The 23,921-nt window shown below is 42.8% G+C and overlaps 2 protein-coding genes across 2 annotated transcripts in view; both read right to left on the reverse strand.

The window, feature by feature from the left end:
- The window catches only part of MCC (mutated in colorectal cancers), a 495,753-nt gene that overhangs the window by 428,196 nt on the left and 43,636 nt on the right, over positions 1-23,921 (reverse strand). The window lies entirely within an intron of this gene.
- TSSK1B (testis-specific serine kinase 1B) lies at positions 15,294-17,354 on the reverse strand. The gene has a single exon (XM_011966088.1). It carries the CDS (start codon positions 17,166-17,168, stop codon positions 16,068-16,070), a length of 1,101 nt encoding a protein of 366 aa, XP_011821478.1. The 5' UTR covers positions 17,169-17,354; the 3' UTR covers positions 15,294-16,067.

A 23,921-nucleotide genomic window follows, 5' to 3' on the forward strand; every position in this document is an offset into this window, starting at 1 on the left:
AATCTCCTGACCTCATGATCTGCCCACCTAGGCCTCCCAAAGTGCTGGGATTACAGGCGTGCGCCACTGCGCCCGGCAAATGAATTGCTTTTTTATGCTCCTGCCTAATATATATCTTTCCAAAATACCTACAATTGTTTTAAAATATACAGGCATTTTAGGAAAACTCCCATACTTCATAAAGCAGAGCTTCTTGTTACTAAGCTACCAGCGGCCATGCTTTCATTTGGGGAAATGCTGTTATGGCTTTAACCATTGTTGCCTAAGAGGTCAGTGATTTCCCTGTGCACCAGGGCAGCAAGGGAGGTCCACTGAGGTACCAAACAGTTTTAGCATTTGAAAAGCCACAACCATGACAAAACTTGGAAAGAACTTCTCACCTTGGAGTGCTAAAAGCCAATAATATTAAACTGCATTTTTCTAGATTTATTATGCACAGGTGTAAGGGACAACATTAAGATGTCATACAAGGCCAGGCACGGTGACTCGCGCCTGTAATTCCAGCACTTTGGGCGGCCGAAGGGGGCGGACTGCTTGAGGCCAGGAGTTTGAGACCAGCCTGGGCAACATGGTGAAACCCTCTCTCTACAAAAAATACAAAAATAAGCCAGGCATGGTGGCACACGCCTGTAGTCCCAGCTACTCAAGAGGCTGAGGTGGGAAGATCACTTGAGTCCGGGAAGTTAAGGCTACGTTGAGCTGCGATAGTGCCACTGCACTCCAGTCTGGGTGACAGAGTGAGACCCTATCTCAAAAAAAAAAGTCATACAAAAGTGAAAATAAGAAATAATTTTTCTAGTGTCACTTATAAAGGATATGAGACTTAAATACTACAGAATTTAGAAGGTGACTGCATACTGTTTGCAGTCATTTCCTCCCTCATGTATTTTTTGGAGATATAGCATCTAAAGCTACATGTTGCATGTGTGTAAGGCCGCCTTCTTTTTTCCCTTCTATTTGATAGAGGCTTCAGGTATGATCTCAGTTTTCAAATACAGCAGCACAAACTGAAATCTAATGAACCCCGTTTAAATAGACACATGTTCATCTTTCCAAGCAGTGGGAGACCCCAACTTAGCGCACCTTCCTGCTGTTCTGCCAACCTCCAGCCATGTGAAATTTCTTTACCCAGTTCAGCCTTGGTTTGGGCAAGTGAAAAAGGGATTAAAAATATCCTCCTCAGAAGTGTACTGTGAGGATTAAAGAAATAATGTGTGTTAAGCTTTTAGTGTAGTCCCTGGAACCTAGAAAGCACCTAACAAGTGGCAAAATCATCATTATCATCATCATCAAGAAGATGAGTACAAGAAAGTAGCCATTTAGCAAAGTGAAAGCAGAACAGACAGAAAACGTATATGAATCTATTACCACAATTATGGGTAAAAAGGGCCTTTAATTATTTCCTGACAAATTACAGACAAAACCAATAAAAAAGCTATGAGTTTCCATGCTGCATCAAGCAGCACATCACAGAGCTCCTCTTTGTGTCTCTCCCAGAACATCACAAAAGGCACAACCAACCAAAGAAGAATGCGTACTTGCAGGAGAACTGAACAATTAAAGGTATGTGACTAACAGAAATGAATTCATTGGGAAAAAGTTTGGCAGTTCCTAAGAACGTTAAACATAAAATTACCATGTGACCTAGCAATGACACTCCTAGGTATACATATATCCAATAACACATATCTGCTAATAGGTATGAGGTTTCTTTTGAGGGTGATGGGAATATTCTTTTTTTTTTTTTGACACGATCTTGCTCTGTTGCTCAGGCTGGAATGTGGAGTGCAGTGGTGCTATCATAGCTCACTTCAGCCTTCAACTCCTGGGCTCAAGGAATCCTCCCACCTTGGCCTCCTGAGTAGCTAGAACTATAGGTGCATGCCACAACACCTAGCTAATTTTTCACTTCTCCTTCTTCTTCTTTTTTTTTTTTTTTTTGGGTAGAGATGGGTCTCGTTATGTTGGTCTCAAACTCCTGGACTCAAGAAATCCTCCCACCTCAAGCTCCCAAAGTGCTGGGATTACAGGTGTAAGCCACCATTCCCCTTTGTGATGGGAACAGTCTGAAATTTGATAATGGTGGTGGCTGCATAACACAGTAAATATATTAAAAACCACTGAATTGTATACTTTAAAATGGTGAACTATGTTATATGAATTATATCTCAATTGAAATAAAAAATGAATTCATTCATCTTGCCAAAGTTTACCCATATTTAAGATTAGGCAAAGTAATTTAGAAGAATGATTTTATGTTATCCATAGAAGAAAAAAAGCAAGTACAACAACAGCAGCACCAAAAACAAGTTAAACACAAAGTAATAACAGTTAAAAGGAAAAAAGAAATCTGACAGCATTTGTCACTTGTAAAAATTTCTGTTATATGAAGATTATACCAAACAACTCAGGACAAACATTTTTGCCTTATCCCTTGAGCAACTTTATAAAATTTTTTAGTTTACTTCCAGGGATAACACTTTAAGTAGGGATCATCTCTATAAAATAAATGTTAATATACAAACCTGACAATAATTCTTCTTCTCTCAAAGACATACTACAGATTCCCGAAACAGAAGTTTGGAACCAAAACTAAGAATCCACGTGACAGTAGGCCAGAGGTGTACCTTCCACTGCACACCAGTGTGTTTATAAATAGGAGGAAGTATTATTCTATTTTATAAATATAAAGGACATACAAGTTTATTTTTCCAAGGGTCTCTCAAATCGAGCCTGTCATTAAGTCTATTAACCCAGTTTTTTCATACCAATGATAGTAGCCAGGGAGGACAGCAGTACAACTATTTTCTGTTTTTCCTCCTACATTGACTTTTTTCCTGCCTTACTGCCTTTCCAGGTATATATCAGGCAATTAGCTCTTTTTGCTATTTGGAATCAAAGGATTCTAAGCACTAATGTTAAATATCATATATTCAAGCTTCTAAAATACTCAGACTTTACATTATAAATCAGTAATTTGAACTTTACAAAAGTTTACAATTAGTGGAAATTCTGCAAAAGAATTTTATTTATTTATTTATTTTTATTTTTTGAGATGCAGTCTTGCTCTGTTGCCCAGGCTGGAGTGCAGTGGCATGATATTGACTCACTGCAACCTCCGTCTCCTGGGTTCAAGTGAGTCTCCTGCCTCAGCCTCCCCAAGCAGCTGGGACTACAGGTGCATGCCACCATGCCCAGCTAATTTTTGTATTTTTTAGTAGAGACAGGGTTTCGCCACGTTGGCCAGGCTGGTCCCGAGCGCCTGACCTCAAGTGATCTGCCCGCGTTGGCCTCCCAAAGTGCTGGGATTACAGGAGTGAGCCACCGCACCCAGTCTCTGCAAAAGAATTTTAAATGTGACTTTTACCCCCACTGGATTTTCCTGGAATAATTATTTCAGCAAACTTCCCCAGACTTACTGCTCAGAGAAAATAAAACTCTTTAATTTCACAACATTACTAACTGGTCAGAGAAATAACATATTAATGGTCCATTCTCTGTTATTTACACATTAAGACTTTCTCAGGCAGTATGATTCTAACGAGGCATCGACAATTTTTGTATCCCCATCTGTTAACTATAAAAGCTTCACTTTTCCAAGTTCACATTTACAAGACCCTTTCACTCATCTGGGTCAGGTTGTCTGCGACAGTAGGAAGGACCCAGATTCTCTTCCTGTGACTCTGTTCTACCAGTTTTCACTTCATTTTTCCCACTATTTCTGCTAAATAAATATCCACAGAGCTAATGTGTATCCTTGGATCTAGCTGCTGATTCCTTCCCCATTGCCTTTGTCAGTTAATTTCTATTTCCACTCAATTCCATGCTCCATGAGGCTCTGGAGTCCTTGAAATAGTCAATTTCTCAGGCTCCAGGGGTGATTTGCTGTTTTCTTCACCACTTCCCAGTTCCCTGGGGTCCTTCCTATTGCTAATGCTAGTGACAGTATAAATAAGAATATGATAGTAAGATTGCTTCATATAAATGTTTTTGCCACTTTTTCAGCTTTTACTGAGGTATTTGAAGGACAGAGAAGACAGAATATAAATTAGTGACTCCCTAACAGCAGCAACAAAATTATAGTTAATTCAGTCAGTGCTGTGTTGGTGAAGGTATAACAATGGGCTCTCTGGGGAGAAAAAGCCTTGATTTGGAGCATTTGCTGATTTCCAAGGTAAATACATTCCTGCCATGGTTGATGCGAAGCTATCATTGCCACATCACTGAATATGACATCTAGTGAGGAGACTGATTAGAGATGTGCTGTACCACACCGTGATACAGTATTTCCACCATACAGATACAAGAGATAGAAAGAGTCCCAAGAGCATGGATAACTGTAAATATAGTAAAATAAATAGTAAGTGATGAGTTTGAGCATTTATTACATTTGCTGTTCATGTAATTTATTTGATTACAAGCTTCTATGATTTAATTTTAAGTTAAATTATTTTTTGTCTTTTAATTGACCTTATGGTTTAATGATTTAATTTTTAACAATGGTTATGTTTAATAATGGCTCACAAAATTCCTGAAAATTTAGCAAGTTGCTTTTGCAAGCAAGTACAAGCCAGCTCCAGTGCATCATTGATTATAGGATATAGGAAAGACCTACACATAACCTTCAGGATGTTGTGGCATAATCAGGTATGGCCCAGCTTGTTGCAGCAGGCCTGGATGACTTGAAGAGCCTTGGAGTATGGACCTGGATGAGCCCAGTGGTGATGCAAAAGGATGGAGGAGGCAGAGTGAGCTGGAGGAGCTAGAAGAAATCTGACATGGCATCGGAGATAAGATAAGCAGGAATTAGTGAATCCTCTAAAAAATGACTGGGATGACAGAGACTTCTAGTTATAGGTGGTAGATTTAATATCCTTAGTTACTTTCCTTGTTCCCTTTCAATCCCTCCTGAAACCATCCTAAAAGGATAAAAGAATAAAAAAGCACAAAACTACAGCAGATCCCCATGACTCACAGATTCTGTGTTTGCTAACTTGTCTACTCAGTAAAACTTTGTAGCCCCAAATCAATACTCATCGTGTTTTCCACAATTATTTGTGAATGTGCTCAGAGTGGTGAAAAATTTGAGTCATCCAACACACAAGTTCCCAGCAGACGTTGAACAAAGCAACACTCTGCCTTTGTTCTGGATCTCATACTGTAAACATCATCCTTTTCATGGTCTGTTTAGTGTCGTGTTTTTCATACCTTCATGCTTTTTGTTGAAGACTTCGCTGTCTAAAGTGGTCCCCAAGCACAGAGCTGAAGGGCTGTCTAGTTTCCTAAGTGCCTTGCAAAGAAAATACATGTTAGATAAGCTTTGTTCAGGCATGAGGGACAGTGCTGTTGGCCAAGAGCTCAATGTTAACGAATCAACAATACATATTAAACAGGGTGTCTTTAAAAAGAAATATACATAACACAAAGCTATGTGTTGATCCTGGGCTCACAAGAATCTAATCCTGTGTTTCCACTAGAAGCAACAATTCAGTATTTACGAATTCAGTATTTGCTGCAACTTTATAGAACATAATTACTGTGAATAATGAGAATTAAGTGGTAGAATGAGGAGGAGAACAGAAGTGATGATTAGAACAACTGAATTTCAAAAGTTACAAGGCATATAGATGAGTGGAATCAGCTCACCAGAGAAAGCCAGACTGAAGCAAGTATTGGCTAGGCTCAGAAATAGGAGAGCCAGTGAATGCAGCTGAAGCTCAAAACAGGAGAATGAGTTGAAGGTGTGTGTAAGAAGCCATTAGAACTCTATTTCCAACCCCCAACCCAGCACAGTCAAGTTTTCTAAACCTAGACAGAAAATTAATTTATTTTCTACAGTGGCTAGTCCCCAGTTGCTTCTGGACTCAGGGTTACCACTCATAGGATAAGGTTATCATCCTGAAATTGGGGAATTCAGGCAAAGTCCATATGGAGAATGTTAAAACTGTTGGCTCCTTTCCCTCCACTCAGCTCTGACAACCCTGGCTACCAGCTTTATACCAACCAGGTGGCAGACTGAAGGACATCCCTCTGGGGATACTGCCTGGGCCAAAAGAAAATATCTGTATACATTAGGAAGGGGAGGGAAGAATCTCTTAGTGAAACAGCCCTCTTAGATCATCCTATGGTTAATCCCACTGGTCACAAGTCCTCCTCTACACACACACACACACACACACACACACACACACACACACACGTTCTAATCAGCTTTGTTATGCCTCGCCCTTAAATATCAGGAACAACTGAGGACTAATAGGTATTTGAAGAGGGCATCTAATATAAAAGAGACAAAAACAAATTAAAAATATAAAAAAGAACTCAGAGGAAACAGAAATAATGCTGGAAGATTACAAAACTTCCAAAAACCTATCATGGACATCAGTATACAGTTAAACAATGACATAATTTTCACAGAATAATAATAAAAAGTTTTTAAAAAGGAACACTCAGTCCAGGTGCAGTGGATCACGCCTGTAATCCCAGCACTTTGGGAGGCTAAGGCAGGAGGATCACTTGAGGTCAGGAGTTTGAGACTAGCCTCACCAACATGGTGAAACACCGTGTCTACTAAAAATACAAAAACTAGCTGGGTGTGGTGGCAGGTGTCTGTAATGTCAGCTACTTGGAGGCAAGGCAGAAGAATTCCTTGAACCTGGGAGGCAAAGGTGGCAGTGAGCTGAGATCGTGCCATTGTACTCCAGCCTGGGTGACAGAGTGAGACTCTATCTCAAAAAAATGTTTTTTAATTAAAAAATTAAAAAGCACAGAGAATAACTATAACATAAAGAATTCTTAAAAATTAAAAGCAGAAACTGAAATTTTAATACATGAATTCAAAAGTAAAATTGAGAAAATCTCCCAGAAAATAGAACAGCAACACTAGGAGTGAAAAACAAAGAACTAGAAAATACGAAAGAAAGGGTTAAAAAATAAATCACTTTGGAATATTTGACATCCATATTACATTGGATAGTTCCAGAAAGAATGACAAAGAAGAAGGAGGGAAGGAAACTATCACAGATATAATTTAAGACATTTCCTAGAACTTAAGAATATCAGTTTCCGCCGGGCGCGGTGGCTTAAGCCTGTAATCCCAGCACTTTGGGAGGCCGAGACGGGCGGATCACCAGGTCAGGAGATCGAGACCATCCTGGCTAACCCGGTGAAACCCCGTCACTACTAAAAAATACAAAAAACTAGCCGGGCGAGGTGGCGGGCGCCTGTAGTCCCAGCTACTCAGGAGGCTGAGGCAGGAGAATGGCATGAACCCGGGAGGCGGAGCTTGCAGTGAGCTGAGATCCGGCCACTGCACTCCCGCCTGGGTGACAGAGGGGAAAACCTTTTTCAAAAAAAAAAAAAAAAAGAATATCAGTTTCCATAAGATAGGGTCCACAAAGGACCACAGGATCGATTTTTTTTAAAAAAGACATGAAATATCAGAACATTGGGCAAAGACAGAATCCCAAAAGCTTTCAGAAGAGAAAAAGAGAAACAACAACAGGTCTCAAAAAAGGATTGGGAATCGTGGCACCTAGTTTTAACAGCAATACTGGGTGCTAGAATAAACAATCACTTCAAAATTCCAAGAGAAAACAATTTCTAACCTCAAATTCTATGCCCAGTAAAACAATCAATCAAATGAAAGGGCAGAATCAAGACATTTCTCAAAACATTAGCTGTCACTATGCTTCTCAGGAAGCTGCCGGGAGAGGGACACCACCAAAAGGAGGGTGTTCACAAGAAAGACAGAAACACAATATATTGGGCTTGGGTGCATATAACCAATAACCAAGTAAAAGTGGCATAAACAAGAAACTATCTTATTTCTCTCTTATATGACAAGAAGTGAGACTGTTGATCTAATCAAACATTATGATTAGGAGAATAGGTAAAGGAGAAGCCGGTGCATATTTGGAGAGAGGCATTAAATCCACATATTCCTTGGTGTAAAATCAATACACAATATCTACAATTGAAGAAAACTTGAAGCAATAGTAATGTAAGCAAATTATTATAAATTATAGAAGCAAACGTGAGAAGAAACAGCTAAAAGTGTGATCAGTCTTACAAAGAATTGGAATAGGGCAGATGGACAGATGAGTGTTGTTTTTCATTAGGAATTTTGAGTATCTAGTATCTATCTGACTTCTTAAACCACGTATAACCTTGTTCACCATGCTGGGGGTGGTGGAAGTGGATGGAGGGAAGATGGGTAGGGAGAGGTCAGGGATCTAGGTCATGGGAGTTGGCAATACTCTGAAGCCATGGCAACCAGGCATCATCAAGTGAGTCTGTCAGCCAAGGGCAGAACCCAGGCAGAAGCTTGAAGAGAATTTCCCTTTCTGGAGGCAGCAGACAAGAACCAGGCAGGCCAGGTCCTCAAGGGACTGAGGGCTGGTAGATTTCCAAGGCAGGCAGCCAGGCCCAGGAAATAAGGCAAAGTGGGGACATACGTTTCAGAACTGAGACACCAGGCCAGAACCTGTCTGGATGCCAATGCAAGTAGATGCTGTGCCCCAGGGTGCTTGGGACTCACCTCTTACCTCCCTCTGGCCTGAGATAAGGATCAGGCTCAGGTTGAGCCTGGCAGATGAGGGCCACAAGGGAAGCAAAACTAGAACCATGGGAGGCTTGATGAACAGTAAGTCAACACTGGATCTGAGAGCTATAGGTCGCTGTCATCCTTCAAAATGTCTATTAGTCCAAGACTGGGTGCCATAAACAGCCCCTCAAAATCCATTCCCAGGACTAGTTAGTTATGCCGTATCCACACAATGTAATAGTATGCAGCCAACGAAACAAACCCTGAAGGTTCTGGGAAAGTTTTTCTTTTTTGACTTAGGTGTCATCATTTCCTACTTCCTCTTTCTATGTTCTTCATGCCTGAAACATGGCACCTGGCAATGCAGCAACACCTGCATGGGGAGCAGCAACCTGCATGGGGAGAATAATCTTGCGACCCTGGGGCAATAAGCATGTGAACAAGCCTATAATTTAAGGATGGCAAAATGTGAAGATGAACAAAGAAAAGGGAAAGGTTCACTGAAGACATCATTAAGCTGCTCACCCTAGAATTCGTGATGTCTCAAATAAAATAACTAAACACATGCCTAACCAATGGGCCTTCCTAATGTGATGGGGATGGATTTCATTGGAAACTACAACTTCTAGTCTTTTTAATATTTCAGAAACCTAAAATTCACTCCTCTATAATGCGATGGTAGCACAAAATGAGTTCAAAACTCTCCCTCAGTACTCCTGTTTGGAGTAATTACCTCTCTATAAACAAAATCCACAAAACTCACCCTCAAAATTGCCTTTGAGGACTCCAGAGAACTCAAGGTGTATGAATTTAATCATCTCTTGCCTCATCACCTCCTAATTGGCATATCTTTTCTATCCCTATGTTGCAGGTAGGGACTCTGAGGGACACATCTTCTTCAGGTCTAACCAATTTGTTAGGATAATAAATTACAAAACACATTTATCATCCTCAAAAGTTTGCTAAAGATAATTTTGAATGTATCACATAAAGGACATTTATACCAGCTTAAAAGCCCTTAGCCAATTTAAATGAATTGCTTACTTTTAAAAAGCTATAAGAAGAAGTTTGTGTCATTTCCCTAATATGCAATTAAAGCAATTAAAAACATTTCCCAAATGCTTATGTGGACTGCTGCTGATACAAACTGCTGTTGTTTGGGAGTTGACTGGAAAGTTCCCACTGATTTCTGCACATGGAAGAAACATATTGTTGACTTGTAAGAAAATCAAGTTATTCAACTTAATGGATGAGTACAGGAAAGAAAACTCTGTTTGCCAAGCAGAATATTTCGCTGTGTTTGTGTTTCCCCTGATCTAAATGTGCTAGCTTTGAATACTGCTTTTAAACTAACATACACAAGTGGCATTTGATATGGTCTACTTTATTCCTTAAAACAAAGTGAAGATTATTATGGAGTCACTTTGAAAAGCAGTTTGGGCTTTCTTACTTAATTAATCCATTACACTTAACCTTCCCGTATTTTACTCCCTGCAAGTCTTGCAACCATTATTAACACTATATAAATATGTTTTGCATTATTAAATTTAAGAATTTAGTACTCAATAAAATTCTCTGCAGGAATATTGTTATTAAATGAGTTCATTAAACCTAACCACACTAACAGCCAGCCAAGTGTTGAGGAACACTCATACAAAAGTGGACTATATTCCATCTTCATAACCTCTCTGCTAATTCTAGCAAATGAACATAAGCAATCTCAGGAAAAAAAATCCAGGAAGGTTATAGAAACCACACATACTTCAGTGGAAACCAGCTCCTCCAAAATAAATGTCCAGGCTTGTCTGAAACTTGCTCCTCATTACATCATCTATCAGTAATTTTCAATTAAGTGTACAATGGGGTCTAGCTCCACCCTCCCTTATACCTGTAATGACATGACTGGAAATGCAGGGCATTTTAATTCTACAACTAATAACCAGTCCCAGCTGGCCACAACCCAGCATTTTCAGAGGGCTTCTACATATAAAATCTTCAACCTCTAGTACAAAGATGATCTTTTAACCACAAGAAAAAAAAAATGAATCCCAAGTAGAAGAATGTCAATAGATTTTAATGTATAACTAATATCTAGGGACCCCTGCCCTCACCCTTATTCCCTGTAGCGGATGCTGGGATGCAGAACCACACCCCTCTTTACCAACTGAAGCACGTGTTCTCTCAGTTGCCAGCAGGGTTGGCTGCAGAAGGCTTATGACTGAGTCCCTTCCTGGGAACTGCTTTCTGTGGAAGGAAGACACTTATGCCCCTTCCCTAGAGACACTCCATAGCCAATGACTATTTGACATGAGGCTACAAAGACCGAGCCCTCTTGCCTCAACTCTTGGCTATGCTGAAGGACCATCTTATTTCCAGAACATCCTGTAAGATCAGCTGAGATATCTCCTGTAAGTCTGTCGCAGTTCAACTTCTCCATGTGCCTAATCCTGTTTCCTTCACTCCCTCACAGGTGTTGATCCCAAGTGTAATCCTAGCGAACCCGACTTAAGGCCCCCCCATCTGAAGAACACAATTTCAAGGAAGAATTTAAGGGGAAACCCATCTACATAGTTTGGCTTTCTGTAAAGAAGTAAGTTAATTCCAACTAAACACAGTTGGACTTTTTAGTTTAAGGGTTTAATTCCTCACAGTCCAAAAGACATTAAATAAAATTTAGGCATCTTAATAGAACTGTCTTTGAAGCCCCTAGGTTCACTTATCTTAAAAGAACAAGATTTACTTATCTGGCTGAATTGTTTCCCAATCTAGCTAATAACCTAGACCTATAAAGCTAATAATGTTGGGTAAGAATTTATATCTGTAATCACACTATATCTAAGTATCCCACTATCCATTAGCTCTCCTTCACTGAAGAAATGGGACAGAAACTTTACATATACTCTTTTTGAGGGGGAGTGTTGTATATTGAATTGTGTTCCCCTTCCCAAATTCATATGCTGAAGCTCTAACCTCCAATGTGACTCTATCTGAAGACAGGATCTTTAGGAGGTAATTAACGTGAAATGTGGGACATAAGGTGGGGTTCTAATCCAATTGGACTGTAGAACTATATGAAGAGACAGAGAGATCTCTCTTTCTCTCTGTGCCACGTGAGGACACAGTGAGAAGGCGGGTGTCTGCAAGCCAGGAAAAGAGCACATTAGCCATCAGCCAGCATCTTAATCTTGGATCTCCTAGCCTCCAGAACCATGAAAAAATTAATTTCTATTATTTAAACCACCTAGTCTATGGTACTTTGTTGTGGCGGCCAGGGCTGACTAATAATATAGGGGGTGAAGGGACATGTAATGCAAGTAAACTAAAGCACTTATTCCTCACAAATGCCTCACTTGTTTTCCTCTTTAGCTCTGCATCACTCCTTTTTCTCAACCTCTTTGCTTCAGGTCCCTTTTCCCCCTCATTCAGTGTTAGTGCCTTTGACTCAAGAGTGGTACACATATTTTCAGGCCCTGGCTAGACCAGTTGGTGGTGTTCTGTTCAGGGTTTCAGAGGCTGCTGGGTCATGGCCTAAAGTCTATTCAGAGAAATTCTGAGGACACTCCATATAGTGAGGAGAATTTGGAAATAAGGTGGCTGAGAGCTAAATAAGCAAACATATAAACAAATGAATGAACAAAGAAACCAACACAGTGAATGACATTAGCAACATATAGAAGTAAAATGTCCTATGAGATAATCCTGTGGGTGGGAAAACACTAAAACCTAATCAAGGTCACATCTTCGTACATTCAGGCCTGAAATGCAATCACAACAGTCACTGTGATCTAAGCAACTGCCAGGAGAGCTCATGAGTTCACGGATGGAGGAAACCATTGGGATTAGCCACAGATTTCCCTTCTGGATCCAAGCAGCCTTCTCATTAGAACTTGGTTGCCTATTTCTCTTCCCCACTTGGGAGTGACAGAGTATGTGTGACTCTGTTAATATATGTGTTCCATTGCACTTGGTAGTTATTTTTTCAACACTAACTTGGAAAAATGGAAGCCTGGGAGGTACATCAATCTTTCATCAGTTTTGTTAACATGAATTAGCTCCACTGAGCTGGGTCATCCCTGACGGAATGCTAAAATCTAATTTTGGACCATAAAGTTCCTAGTAGGGCAGAGCACCAGCTAAAGTTCTTCCTATGTAGACAGTTGGTCTCCCTTAGTTATTTTAGGTAAGCTGGAGCTGTATTAAAGGGGAGCCTCGAATGCTGGATTTAAGATGGTCCTCTATTCTCTATGCAACAAAGGTCCAGCCCTCTGAGGGTAGAAACATAAGTAAAATTTTATGTTGAGAAGATGACATTGGCAGTGTATGAAAGACAGGCTGGAAGCTAGCCAGAGTAAACAGGAAGGACAATTCCTCAGGACAGTTGCTCAGGGTGAGGATTTGAAGTGGTCTAGTGGGAATCAGCATGTACATGAGAGGCAAGGCAAAGAAAGAATCAAGAGGTCTTGCCAACTTTGTTTGTCGGAGGGCATGGAAAAGTAAGTTCTGGGGTCTGGTTGAGTGTGAAAAATAGTGATAAGAGAAGAAGCTGGTACAGAGGTCAGAGTGTGCTAGTTGGAGGGTGGTCAGCATGAAGACACAGCAGATGGAACTGATCATGAGGGCCTATACTCTGAAGAGAAGCTTGGTTACAGGAATAAGCTTCAGAGTTAATGGTGCAGGGTAAACTTATGGAAATGGGTATGAACACTGATACGGGCACATGGAGAATGGAAAGGAGAGGGACCAAGCCTTGTTGAAAGCTAAAATGTGTATGGTAGGAAGAACAATGGTCTAAAAAGAAAAGGAGCCAGTGGCAACAGAGAAGAATGAGGGAAATTGAGAGCCCTCTGAAGAGGTAGCTATGGTCTCAGAAGAGTAGGAAGTGAGATCATCTGCTGAAGGAGAAAGGAAGGGGAGGAGCTTCACATAGTGAAAGGATTGGAGGAGTTTTCCAGTGGATTATGGGAGAGAGTTCAGAAGAGGTGAAGAGATGGCTAACTGAACAGTGCTAAGGGCCTAACCAGATTAGTTGGGTGTGGTGGGTGTATTAGTTTGCTAGGGCTGCTATGACAAAGTACCACAAACTGAGGGGTTTAGACAACAGAAAGGTAGTGATTTACACTTCTAGAGGCCAGAAAGTCTAAGGGCGAGGAGTTGTCAGGGCCTTTCTCCCTCTGAGGGCACTAGGAAAGGATCTGTTCCAGGCCTTTCTCCTGGGCACCAGTCATATTTGATTAGTATCTCATCCTGCTCCAGTATGATCTTAACTAATTATATCTGCAATGACTATTTCCAAACAAGGTCACGTCTTGAGGTACAAGGGGCTAGGACATCTACATATAAATGGGGTAGGTGAAGGGCTTCCTAGGGCATTAGAAAACTAGAGGCAGAGATGCTGTTCAGGGACACCTGAGTACCGACTCTGGTTTCTTCCTGATCCTGCAACAGGCCATGAGGCTGTGGTCTTAGAAGTGTATACCTTGAGGCTGTAGTTTAAAAGCTAACAGTGTGGCCAGGCACGGTGGCTCACGCCTGTAATCCCAGCAGTTTGGGAGACCAAGGGCGGTGGATCACGAGGTCAAGAGTTCAAGATCAGCCTGGCCAACATGGTGAAACCTCGTCTCTACTAAAAATATAAAAATTAGGGCCAGGTACAGTGGCTCTCGCCTGTAATCCCAGCACTTTGGGAGGCTAAGGTAGGTGGATCACGAGGTCAAGAGATCAAGACCATCCTAGTCAACATGGTGAAACCCCATCTCTACTAAAAATACAAAAATTAGCTGGGCGTGGTGGCACACGCCTTTAGTCTCAGCTACTTGGGAGGCTGAGGCAGGAGAATCGGTTGAACCCGGGAGGCGGAGGTTGCAGTGAGCCAAGATCGCGTCACTGCACTCCAGCCTGGAGACAGAGCGAGACTCCCTCTCAAAAAACAAACAAACAAAAACAAAAATTAGTTGGGCATGGTGGCACATGCCTGTAATCTCAGCTACTCAGGAGGCTGAGGCAGGAGAATTGCTTAACCAGGACCTGGGAGGCGGAGGCTGCAGTAAGCCGAGATCACACCACTGCCCACTCCACCCTGGGCTACAGAGGGAGGCTCCGTTTCAAAAAGAAAAAGAAAAAAATAAAAGCTAACAGTGTTGACTCCGAGCTGGAGCGTGCCTGGGCTTTAACCTTGGCTCTGCCACGTATTTATCATGTGCCCAGAGACAAGTGATCTAAACTTACTTTACTCAATTTCGTGTCTATAAAATGGGAATAATAATAGGACCCATCCCATAGGGTTATGAGAACCAAACACATTAATAAATAGCATGCCTAATGAAGTTGTATTATTCTCATTTTATAGATAAAGAAACTGAGACATATAGATTAACCAACTTGCCCAAGACCATCTAGTAGCAGAGTGAAAACCAGTCTATAGAAATCAAAAGTTCATGCTTTTCACTATTATGTTACATTGTTTCCAGTATTAGCTGATTCGTTTGTCCATTAATTGGATATTAGCATTTAAATAAAAAATTGATAAGGAAAAAAGAAAAATCAAACATTTTCCTTTGTCTGTAAAACTTTCTTCTGGGGGTGCTAGGGAGTAAATTGGCTACAAAATCAATTACAAGGAGAAGGATTAAATATAAAGTGTTAAAAACAGGAATATAATTTCCAAGTGCTCTTTTCCAAATATTACCACTACAAGGTTTGAACAGGAGAAAGCCAGTAGAGATAAGAAAAATCAAAACTGAATAAACTAGATGTTAAATCAGCTTCTATTTCTTCTTGTCTTTCCTCCCATTTTCTCCAGTTGCCATGCTACTCCTGAGGATCTAGGATAATACTGAAAGAAGCACATATGGGGCACAAGATTTCTAGCACTTTAAAGCTTAATGCTTTAAAAGTATGTTTTGAGGCTTCTTTAAAAGTTTATGGATCTTGCCCAGAGCTGGAGTCGGAGCCCCGGAGGCTGCCGCCGAGAGTGCCCGCGAGCCCGCGGCCCAGCCGAAGCTCTTTCCCGCCGCCTCTCTGCCCCTCGTCCCCGTCCAGCCCCTCCCGACCCCCAACCCAGCCCGGTACCCTGACCCTCAGTCCGGCCCGGTCTGGCCTCCCAGCGGGGTCACGCAGCCGCCCCGGGGAGGATGCAAGGAGGATAAATGGTGCGCAAGGCAGACAGCAGTGCCTTCCTGCTGCTCTTCCTGCTCGTGCCGCCACAGCCGCTGCGGCCAGTGGGGCCCCTCTGCTGAGACAGGCTCTGTGTCCAGCACCTGCTCCGGGTCACGCTCTGGGGAAGTAGGAGCCGCACGGCTGTCTCAGCCTTGGATTTGACTTTGGCCTCATCCACCTTGGGGCCACGCGAGAACCACGTGGGTTACCAAGTTCAAGGGGAGAGAGAGGAAACTGACGAAAATGGCGGTTCATCTGGGACTGCCTTCCTTCTCTGGCTCCACCCTTGACTTCTTTAGAGCTCGGGCTTGAAGCCTTGAGCTCCATGTTATTCCCTGGGCCGCAAGAAGCTCACTAGGCCCCCTATTCAGAGTAGTGTCTCTGGAGGCTGTTGCGGGGGCCCTTCCTCTATCTCCCTGGTCGACGGCTCGCTGGGGATACCCAGGATCTCCGACAGCCTGGACATTTGCGTTTCTGCCCCTTCGGGTTTTGTCTCAGGCTGTGCCTGGGGCTGTGCCTCTCCCTCAGGCTCCAGCTTGGTGGCAGACTTCTTGTCAGAGGCAGGTTCGGGGGTCCACAAGGGTTCAATTCCCCGGGAACTCTCCCCCTCCTTGCTGATGGCCACAGAGGGAGATCCCCATGCCTTGGGCTGCATCCAGCAGTGGCTGAGGATCTCGTCGATATGGAGCCGCCTGTTGACGTCGGGCTGCAGCATGCGGTAGATGAGGTCCTTGCACTCGCCTGTCAGGTGCTTGGATCGTGGAAAGTTGAGGCGGTGCTCCTTCTGGATACGCAGCATCTTCTTGATGTTGGAGTCGTCGTAGGGCATGGAGCCGCAGACCATGATGTAGAGGATCACGCCTAGGCTCCAGATGTCATACACCTTGGGCTGGTAGGGAATGCCCTGCAGCACTTCTGGGGCCGCATACGCTGGTGACCCGCAGAAGGTCTTGCTTAATGCCATTCGACCACTCTCATCCCGCAGGCAGCGCTTGGAGAAGCTGAAGTCAGACAGCTTGATATTGAAGTCCTTGTCAAGGAGAAGGTTGTCACACTTGAGGTCCCGGTGGACGACATCCAGGTCGTGACAGTACTTGATGGCCAAGGAAAGCTGGTGGAACTTCTTGCGAGCTTCGTCCTCATGCAGGGCTCCCCGGGTTTTGATTAACTCAAGGAGGTCGCCCTGGACCGCAAGCTCCATGACGATGTAGACCTTGCCATGTGATGTCTCAAAGATCTCGTAGGTCTTGATGATGGAGCAGTGGTTTAACATGGCCAGAATCTCAATTTCCCGGGGAAGGAATTTCTCCAAGAAGTCTGCAGGGGCTTTCTTGCGGTCGATGATCTTGATCGCCACATTGAACTTCAGGCGCTCCGAGTAAGCAGATTTTACTTTTGCATAGGAGCCCTCTCCCAAATTTATCCCCAGGAGGTAGCCTCGTCGCTTGAGGACAGTTGCGTCATCCATGGTCCCAGAAGTGCCCAGTGCCTCTGAGGCTGCCCTCTATAGCCCCGAGGGGCATGGGCCAGCAGTGTGCTCATTTACATCCTGGACAGAGAGTCCTTTGGGCTGGCCAGGCCTGCTGTTCCTGCCTCCTAGAGGCCAAGACTCTGGAGTGGAACATTTGGCACTGTCTCCCAGGTGACTTCAGTGAGTGAAGTCACAAAGGAGGAGTGTCCTGGGGGAATGAGGCTCTGGCCTGAGGCACTTGGACTTGGAATCCTGGAAGGCTGGCCAGTAGACTAGAGCAGACAAGATGAGCAGAGAGTGGCCTCATGTCTTGCTGGGACCTGAGGTAGAAGGGGGCTGTGTGGGACACATGGGTCTGTCCATGCTTCCAAACCCAGAACCAGGCCTGCTTGTGCAGAGGTGAGGCCAATTCTTGCAAGCCAGGGCATCTGAGGAGGGTTTAATAAAGGGACGATTAATAAAGGTGGGAGTAGAGTGTAGGGAACTCTGAGGGTAACACAGGTACCCCAAGGTAGTAGCAGACCCCTGGCCTGCATGGAAAAGGGTGGGAATGGCCCCTGGAACCCAGAAAGAGTAGTGTAGACAGGACCACCTTGAGAGAAGCAGTGGCCTTCGGTGGAGAAAAAGCCAGCCTCATTGACTCTACAGGCTGGCAGGGGATGGGAGGAAGTCCCATCCCTGAGCTCTTTTTCTCCCCTTCAGCCCTTGACGCTGTCCACACAGGCAACCCTCAGGGGTGCAGAGCAGGGCCAAGAAGGGTGGTGTGTCAAGAAGGTAGAAAGTCTCCTGGCCCTGGAGTCATGCAGTTTGAGATGTCTGGATTCTGCCCCCTCTCTATACATCTCTTACCTTGTCTGAGCCTTTCATGGCTTCTTACAGCAGCTCTGTGGGAAGACAAGTGGCAGGATTTCTGCTCTTGGCTGTGAGCTCCCTCCTGGGGACCTGCCCGGCCACGGCCCTGGCTGGGCTCCCAGGGCAGATCTGGGGCTGGGGGCTGAAGGTGGGGCCTGGATGCCACCCTGAGCACTGGCGGCTCCTCTGAGAACATTACAAGCAGTAAGGGCAGCACTGGACAGCGACCATCGTTTCTGCTGGCAGTGGAGCCTCTGCTATGACTGGTTCTGTGTCCAGCACCTGCTCTGGGCCACACTGTCTGGGAGAAGGATTTGCACGACTGTCCTAGCCTTCAATTTGAGTTTGGCCTCATCCACCTAGAGGGAGTGAGCACTTCTTCCTCACATAAGCCAGGTGGAACCCTGGGCCCCTCAGGAGTGAGTTAGTAGGGCTGGATGTCGCTCAGGCTGGGTTGAGTGCCCACCAGCTATGACCCTTCTCCCTTTTCTCTGCTCCTTCACCTTCTTCCCCAACCCTGACTGCCCACTGTCAGTCCTTTGTATGTGGTTGGTGCTCCTTCCTCCAGATAGCCTCCTTCTCCTTCCTGCTGGGGATACCCCAAGTGCTGTCTCTTGGAAACCAAAAATAAAATTCTGATCTCCCCAGCCATCTGAAGGGACCACTCCTCTCAGCCAAGGGCATTCCAAAGTTAACCTGAAAAACTAGTTCAGGCCATGATAGGAAGTGGGAGTCTGGTAGGCCTCATCATCCCTCCTCCCTTCAGGTTTCAGGCACAGCTGAGCAGCAGTAACATCGCCACAGAGACCTGAAGACTGACAACAGACTCTCGCAGTAAGATACAGCAGGCTCTGAAAGAAACTGAAGCATTTTACTATCAAACAGATTTCTTTGACATATTTTGAAATAGTTCTGCAAAGCTGTCTCTTGTGAGGAAAATCTACATTCTGTAAAGAATCTCCTTCCCTTTCCAGGTCTTTTCTACTAAGAGAATTAACTCATTCTGATAAGAAACATTAACAGTGTGTTCTTTCTGAAGCCTGATACCTGGAGGCTTCATCTGCCTAAGAACCTTGGTCCCCAGAGACAGTTCCTCCTATTGATTCCAGGTCTTTAGATAAACACTTTGAGCCAATTGCCAATCAGAAAATCTTTGAATCCACATGACCCGGAAGCCCACCTCCCACTTTCAAGTTGCCCCTCCTCTTCCGACTGAACCCACGTATACTTTACATGTACTGATTGATATCTCATGCTTCCCTAAAATGTGTAAAACCAAGTTGTCCCTACCCCCTTGGGCACTTGTTGTCAGGATCTTCTGGGGCTGTCCTGGGCCATTAATCACATATTGGCTCAGAAGAAATCTCTTTAAAAAAAGTTTATTTATATTGCTGTCTACAATGAAAAATATCCAATGTTATGTTTACTCTTTGTAATTAAATGCTAAAAAATTTATTTTGAACCCAATGCTGTTTTCTTTACTGAGTTATCCTACAAAGGCAATAGGGAAAGAAAGCAGAGGCAAATGCAAGAGAGAGCAGGGAAGACAGCTTCTTGCAAATTGGGCTTTCTCATTTGCGTGTCCCCTGGCTGCCCTCAGCACAGAGCTTTACACACAGTCATAAACACTGGCTGAGTGACTGATCATAGCAAAGAAAAGAAGAGAAAAAAAAATTCATTTTCCTCCATTGCTCCCTTACCCCTGTTATGTTCTATGTCTTCCAAGGATAAAGACAATGAGGTATGAGGTATTCACTCAAAATGATAATTACCTTGGGATTATGTAGAAATATTGTATCTAAAATCCTAAACTGACAGGATCATTGAATATTTATTTGCATTTTACAAAAATCTGGGCAACAGATGATACACATACACTCACACATATACATAGACATACAAAACACCTGGAGATCATGGAGGAATATTGTTGCACTTGAATTATATCTATTTTGGCTCAAAATTCTCTGAGATATATTTCTAAAATCTACTCTGCCATCTCTCCCACCCCCTTTTTGTCTTTGGTTCTTCAGATGCTTTAAATTCAAAAGGTTCCTTATCTATATCCCAGAGAGAAGAGTTATTTTAAATCCCTGACCAAGGCATTTTATTATTGATTTGATTGCTCTTGGGTGTAGAGTGAATAGGTAAATATACGCTGTACAGGGAATTTTGGCAGGAGTGGTAAGGGGCTCCGGCTCTCTGCTTCACACCTCAGGTCTGCTCCTTCAGTGCCATGTGGGATTCTCTTTGGATACCATCTGATAGGTTGGGAAGGCATCCTAAAATCGATGCTGAAGTTGTCAATATCACCAGTCTATGGACCTAGTGACAGAGCAAGCAGAACTCTGAGAATCTGGGAAGAAAAGCAGTTTTCTAATGCAGATTGCATGAGAGGAGAGCCAATTCTTGGTCCTAGGGTTCTGACAACTCATTTTGTGACCTTAGGCAAGTGACCTGTGTTTCTTGCCCCTAACTTTCCTTATTTTTGGGTTATGGGGGGGAGATCTTTAACTAGAAATTGTTAAGGTCCTATAGAATGACACCTAACACTTTTTGATCCTATATCTAAAGACATGTTATCAAGGGTTCCATCTGCCATACGGTGAGGTGTAGGAGCTGAGGTAGTTAAGAGCATCAGACATGGAGCAGATAAATCTGGTTTTAAATCTCAGCGGCCACATCTTATTAGTACAATGTGACTCTTGGAAAGTAAGTTTTACAGATGAAGTTATCTAATTTACATAGTTGTCTTACAGAGGCAATTGGAAAAGTATATAAGGAAAAAAGGTATGCAAAATAGGTATGCACTTTACAGTGATTGTGAGGATTAGACATGGTGATTCCTGGTACATTACCTCTTATGACATCATAATGGTCTAAAGCAGAGGCATTCTACTCCATTGGGCCCAAGTTATGTAAAAAATGATATTCAGTATAACATAGATTATACCTTAGAATATCCCAGAAGGGATCCTGTAAACAATTTTCTAGTATCTGTTAAATACTTTTCTTAACACTATTAAGCACTATAGGGAAGCTAAAAACACTATGATACGGCCTCATCTTCTAAAAATTTGTTATTTAGTTGATGAAACCACTAGAATATAGATATGAATGTCGTAATATATAAAATATTAAACTTAGATAGATTTTTAAAAGTACTTATTTTGCAGCAAATTGCCTAAGCTTATGGGAGAGAAAAAAATCAGAGGGCTGGGGTTGCCCAGAAAGGTGTTAGAGCTTCCTTGGGCAGGATCCCCTGGCTGGGAGGTGACCCAGGATAGGGTGTGGAGGCAGTGTCTTCTAAAAGCACAGTTCCTAAAACCAAAGGACACCAGGAACATAACAATGCAGGGTCAAAGTCTGAGCTAAGGAAACAAAATTTGAAAACCAGGTTGAAAATTCCAAGAGATCAGACAGAAATGTTTCCATGGTTTAATTTGGAAAAGGTATAAGGAGCCCAGGTTGCTGATCAGTTAGGCCGGCCAAAGCTGGAGCGTCGGGGAGCAAGCCTAGTGGTAAAAGGCAGGCTCAGAGTGAAGTGTCAGTCAAGTCCTAGACCTGGGTGTGGAGGCATGCTGAGTGCATTTCAAGTGGCTCACAAACGAAAATTGGAGGGTTTCACGGAGGTGATGAGACACACAAGGCCTTGAAACAAAGGTAGGCGTACATAGGTGATATAGGAAAGGGAAATGGCATTTGAACAAAACACAGATAAATGAATGAATATGGCCAAGAACAAACCTTTATTAGATGACAAATGCCTTGGAAAGGATAGAGATGAATATAACATGGTAGGTACCCTCAGAAGGTCTCTCAGTGTTCTGGCCTACCTCACAACTGGAAGCACTAGGAAGCAAAATCCAATGGCCAGTCATAAGTTTTCTGCTAGAGACTCATGTCACTGAAGATAGATGAGGAGGCAAAATCCTAGCCTGTGGCAGTTAATCTTAGGTTGTGATGGTTAATAACTGATTCAATCTCTTTGAGCCTCAGTACACACATTTGTAAAATAGGGACTATAATAGTTTCTAGCTCATGGGATTATTGCAAGGATCCAAAAATATAATGATATATAATACTTAGCAAAAGGCTAGCACACAGTGGCTACTTAGTAAGTGTTGGCTTTTATTATTATTATTAATGGTCATTTTATTTTTACAGACAGAGTTTTGCTCTGTTGCCCACACTGGAGTGCAGTGGCACAACCATACCTCACTGTAGCCTCAACCTCCTGGCCTCAAGGGATTCTCCCACCTCAGCCTCCCAAAGTATTAGGATTATAGGCTTGAGCCACTGTGCTTGATATATTAGTGGTCATTTTATTACATCTGAGCTATCATTGCTGCCTTAGTGCATACTCTCATCTTTTCTCACACAGTTGCTATGATAGTGCCCTTACTGGTCTCTCTACTTCCAGTCTGGCATTTCTCCTCATTGCAGCCCAGTGCTCCTTATTAAAGATCAATCAGGATATTTTATTCCCCTGCTTGAAATTCTTAAGTAGACTCTCATGGCCCTTAGAAAAAAGTAGAAGTTCCTTCAGAATCTGAGGCCCTTTATCATCTGGATCCTGCTACTGCCTCCTGGCTCCCTCAGATACTCTACTTCAGCTACACCCTCCACCCACCCCCAGGCAGATTCACAACACTTTGATTTCATTTTGTCATGGACACACCACTCTATAGTGTATCTCATTTAATTCCAACCAAATGTTTCCATGGCAAATGCTGCATCTTACTGGTCTTTGGATTCACAATGCACAATGCTCCATAGGTACTCAATAGATACTTATTTAAAGAAAAGAAAAAAAATAAGAAGTAAAGAAGAAATGGAAGGAGAAAGAGGGAGGTGGAGGAGGAGAGAAAGAAGACAGGGAAGGCATAAGGGGGGAGAGAAAAAACAAAGGGCGAGAAAGAAAAACAAAAGTAGAAAGAATGTCTATATCCTTTAAGGGAACAGGTAAGAAACTCATTTTTAGTAGATCTGTTGGCAAATAAAGAAAGAAGAGGAGGAAGAAGGAACAGTAAAAAGAGAAGAAAAAAAAAAAGAAATCAGGGATGATATCAGAAGTTTAACAATGCATATAATTACTATGGCTGATAATGAAAGATCCACCTGACTTTTTATATTACTACTGGAATTATAGTGTGACAGGGACAATCATTAATGTGTATGTGTTCATAGCATTTTCTCCTCCTTTCTACTCCCTATACTCACTGTGTATTTGCAGATTAAGTTAACAGGGAAGATAAATAAATAGGAAAGACAGATGCAGAATTAGAAAAAAACAAGTTCTGGCAAGGTGTGGTGGCTAACACCTGTAATCCCAACACTTTGGGAAGCCGAGGTGGGTAGATCACTTGAGGTCATGAGTTTGAGACCAGCCTGGCCAACATGGTGAAACCCTGTCTCTACTAAAAATACAAAAATTAGCCAGGTGTGGTGGCAGGTGCCTGTAATCCCAGCTATTCAGGAGGCTGAGACAGGAGAATCTCTTGAATCCAGGGGGCAGAGGTTACAGTGAGCCGAGATGGCGCCACTGCACTCTAGCCTGGGAGACAGAACAAGACTCTGTATCAAAAAAAAAAAAAAAAAAGAAACAAACAAACAAAACTAAAAAACAAGTTCTATTTATAGTAAAGAGAATGGTGTAAAACTGGGGCTGGAAAACATTTTCTATAAAGAGCTAGGAAATAAATATTTTAGGTTCTGAGGGCCTCGTGGTCTCTATCACTTATTCTTTTTTGTTTTGTACAGCACTTTTTTTAAATTATACTTTAAATTCTGGGGTACATGTGTGGAAAGTGCAGTTTTGTTACATGTGCCAGGGTGGTTTGCTGCACCCCCAATCTGTCACCTACATTAGGTATTTCTCCTAATATTATCCCTCCC

The sequence above is a fragment of the Mandrillus leucophaeus genome, unplaced genomic scaffold, assembly GCF_000951045.1.
Source record: "Mandrillus leucophaeus isolate KB7577 unplaced genomic scaffold, Mleu.le_1.0 Scaffold740, whole genome shotgun sequence".
NCBI classification, from domain to species: domain Eukaryota; kingdom Metazoa; phylum Chordata; class Mammalia; order Primates; family Cercopithecidae; genus Mandrillus; species Mandrillus leucophaeus.

Coding starts and splice junctions, on each gene's coding strand:
- TSSK1B (XM_011966088.1), bottom strand. CDS start 17,168: ATGGATGACGCAACTGTCCTCAAGCGACGAGGCTACCTCCTGGGGATA.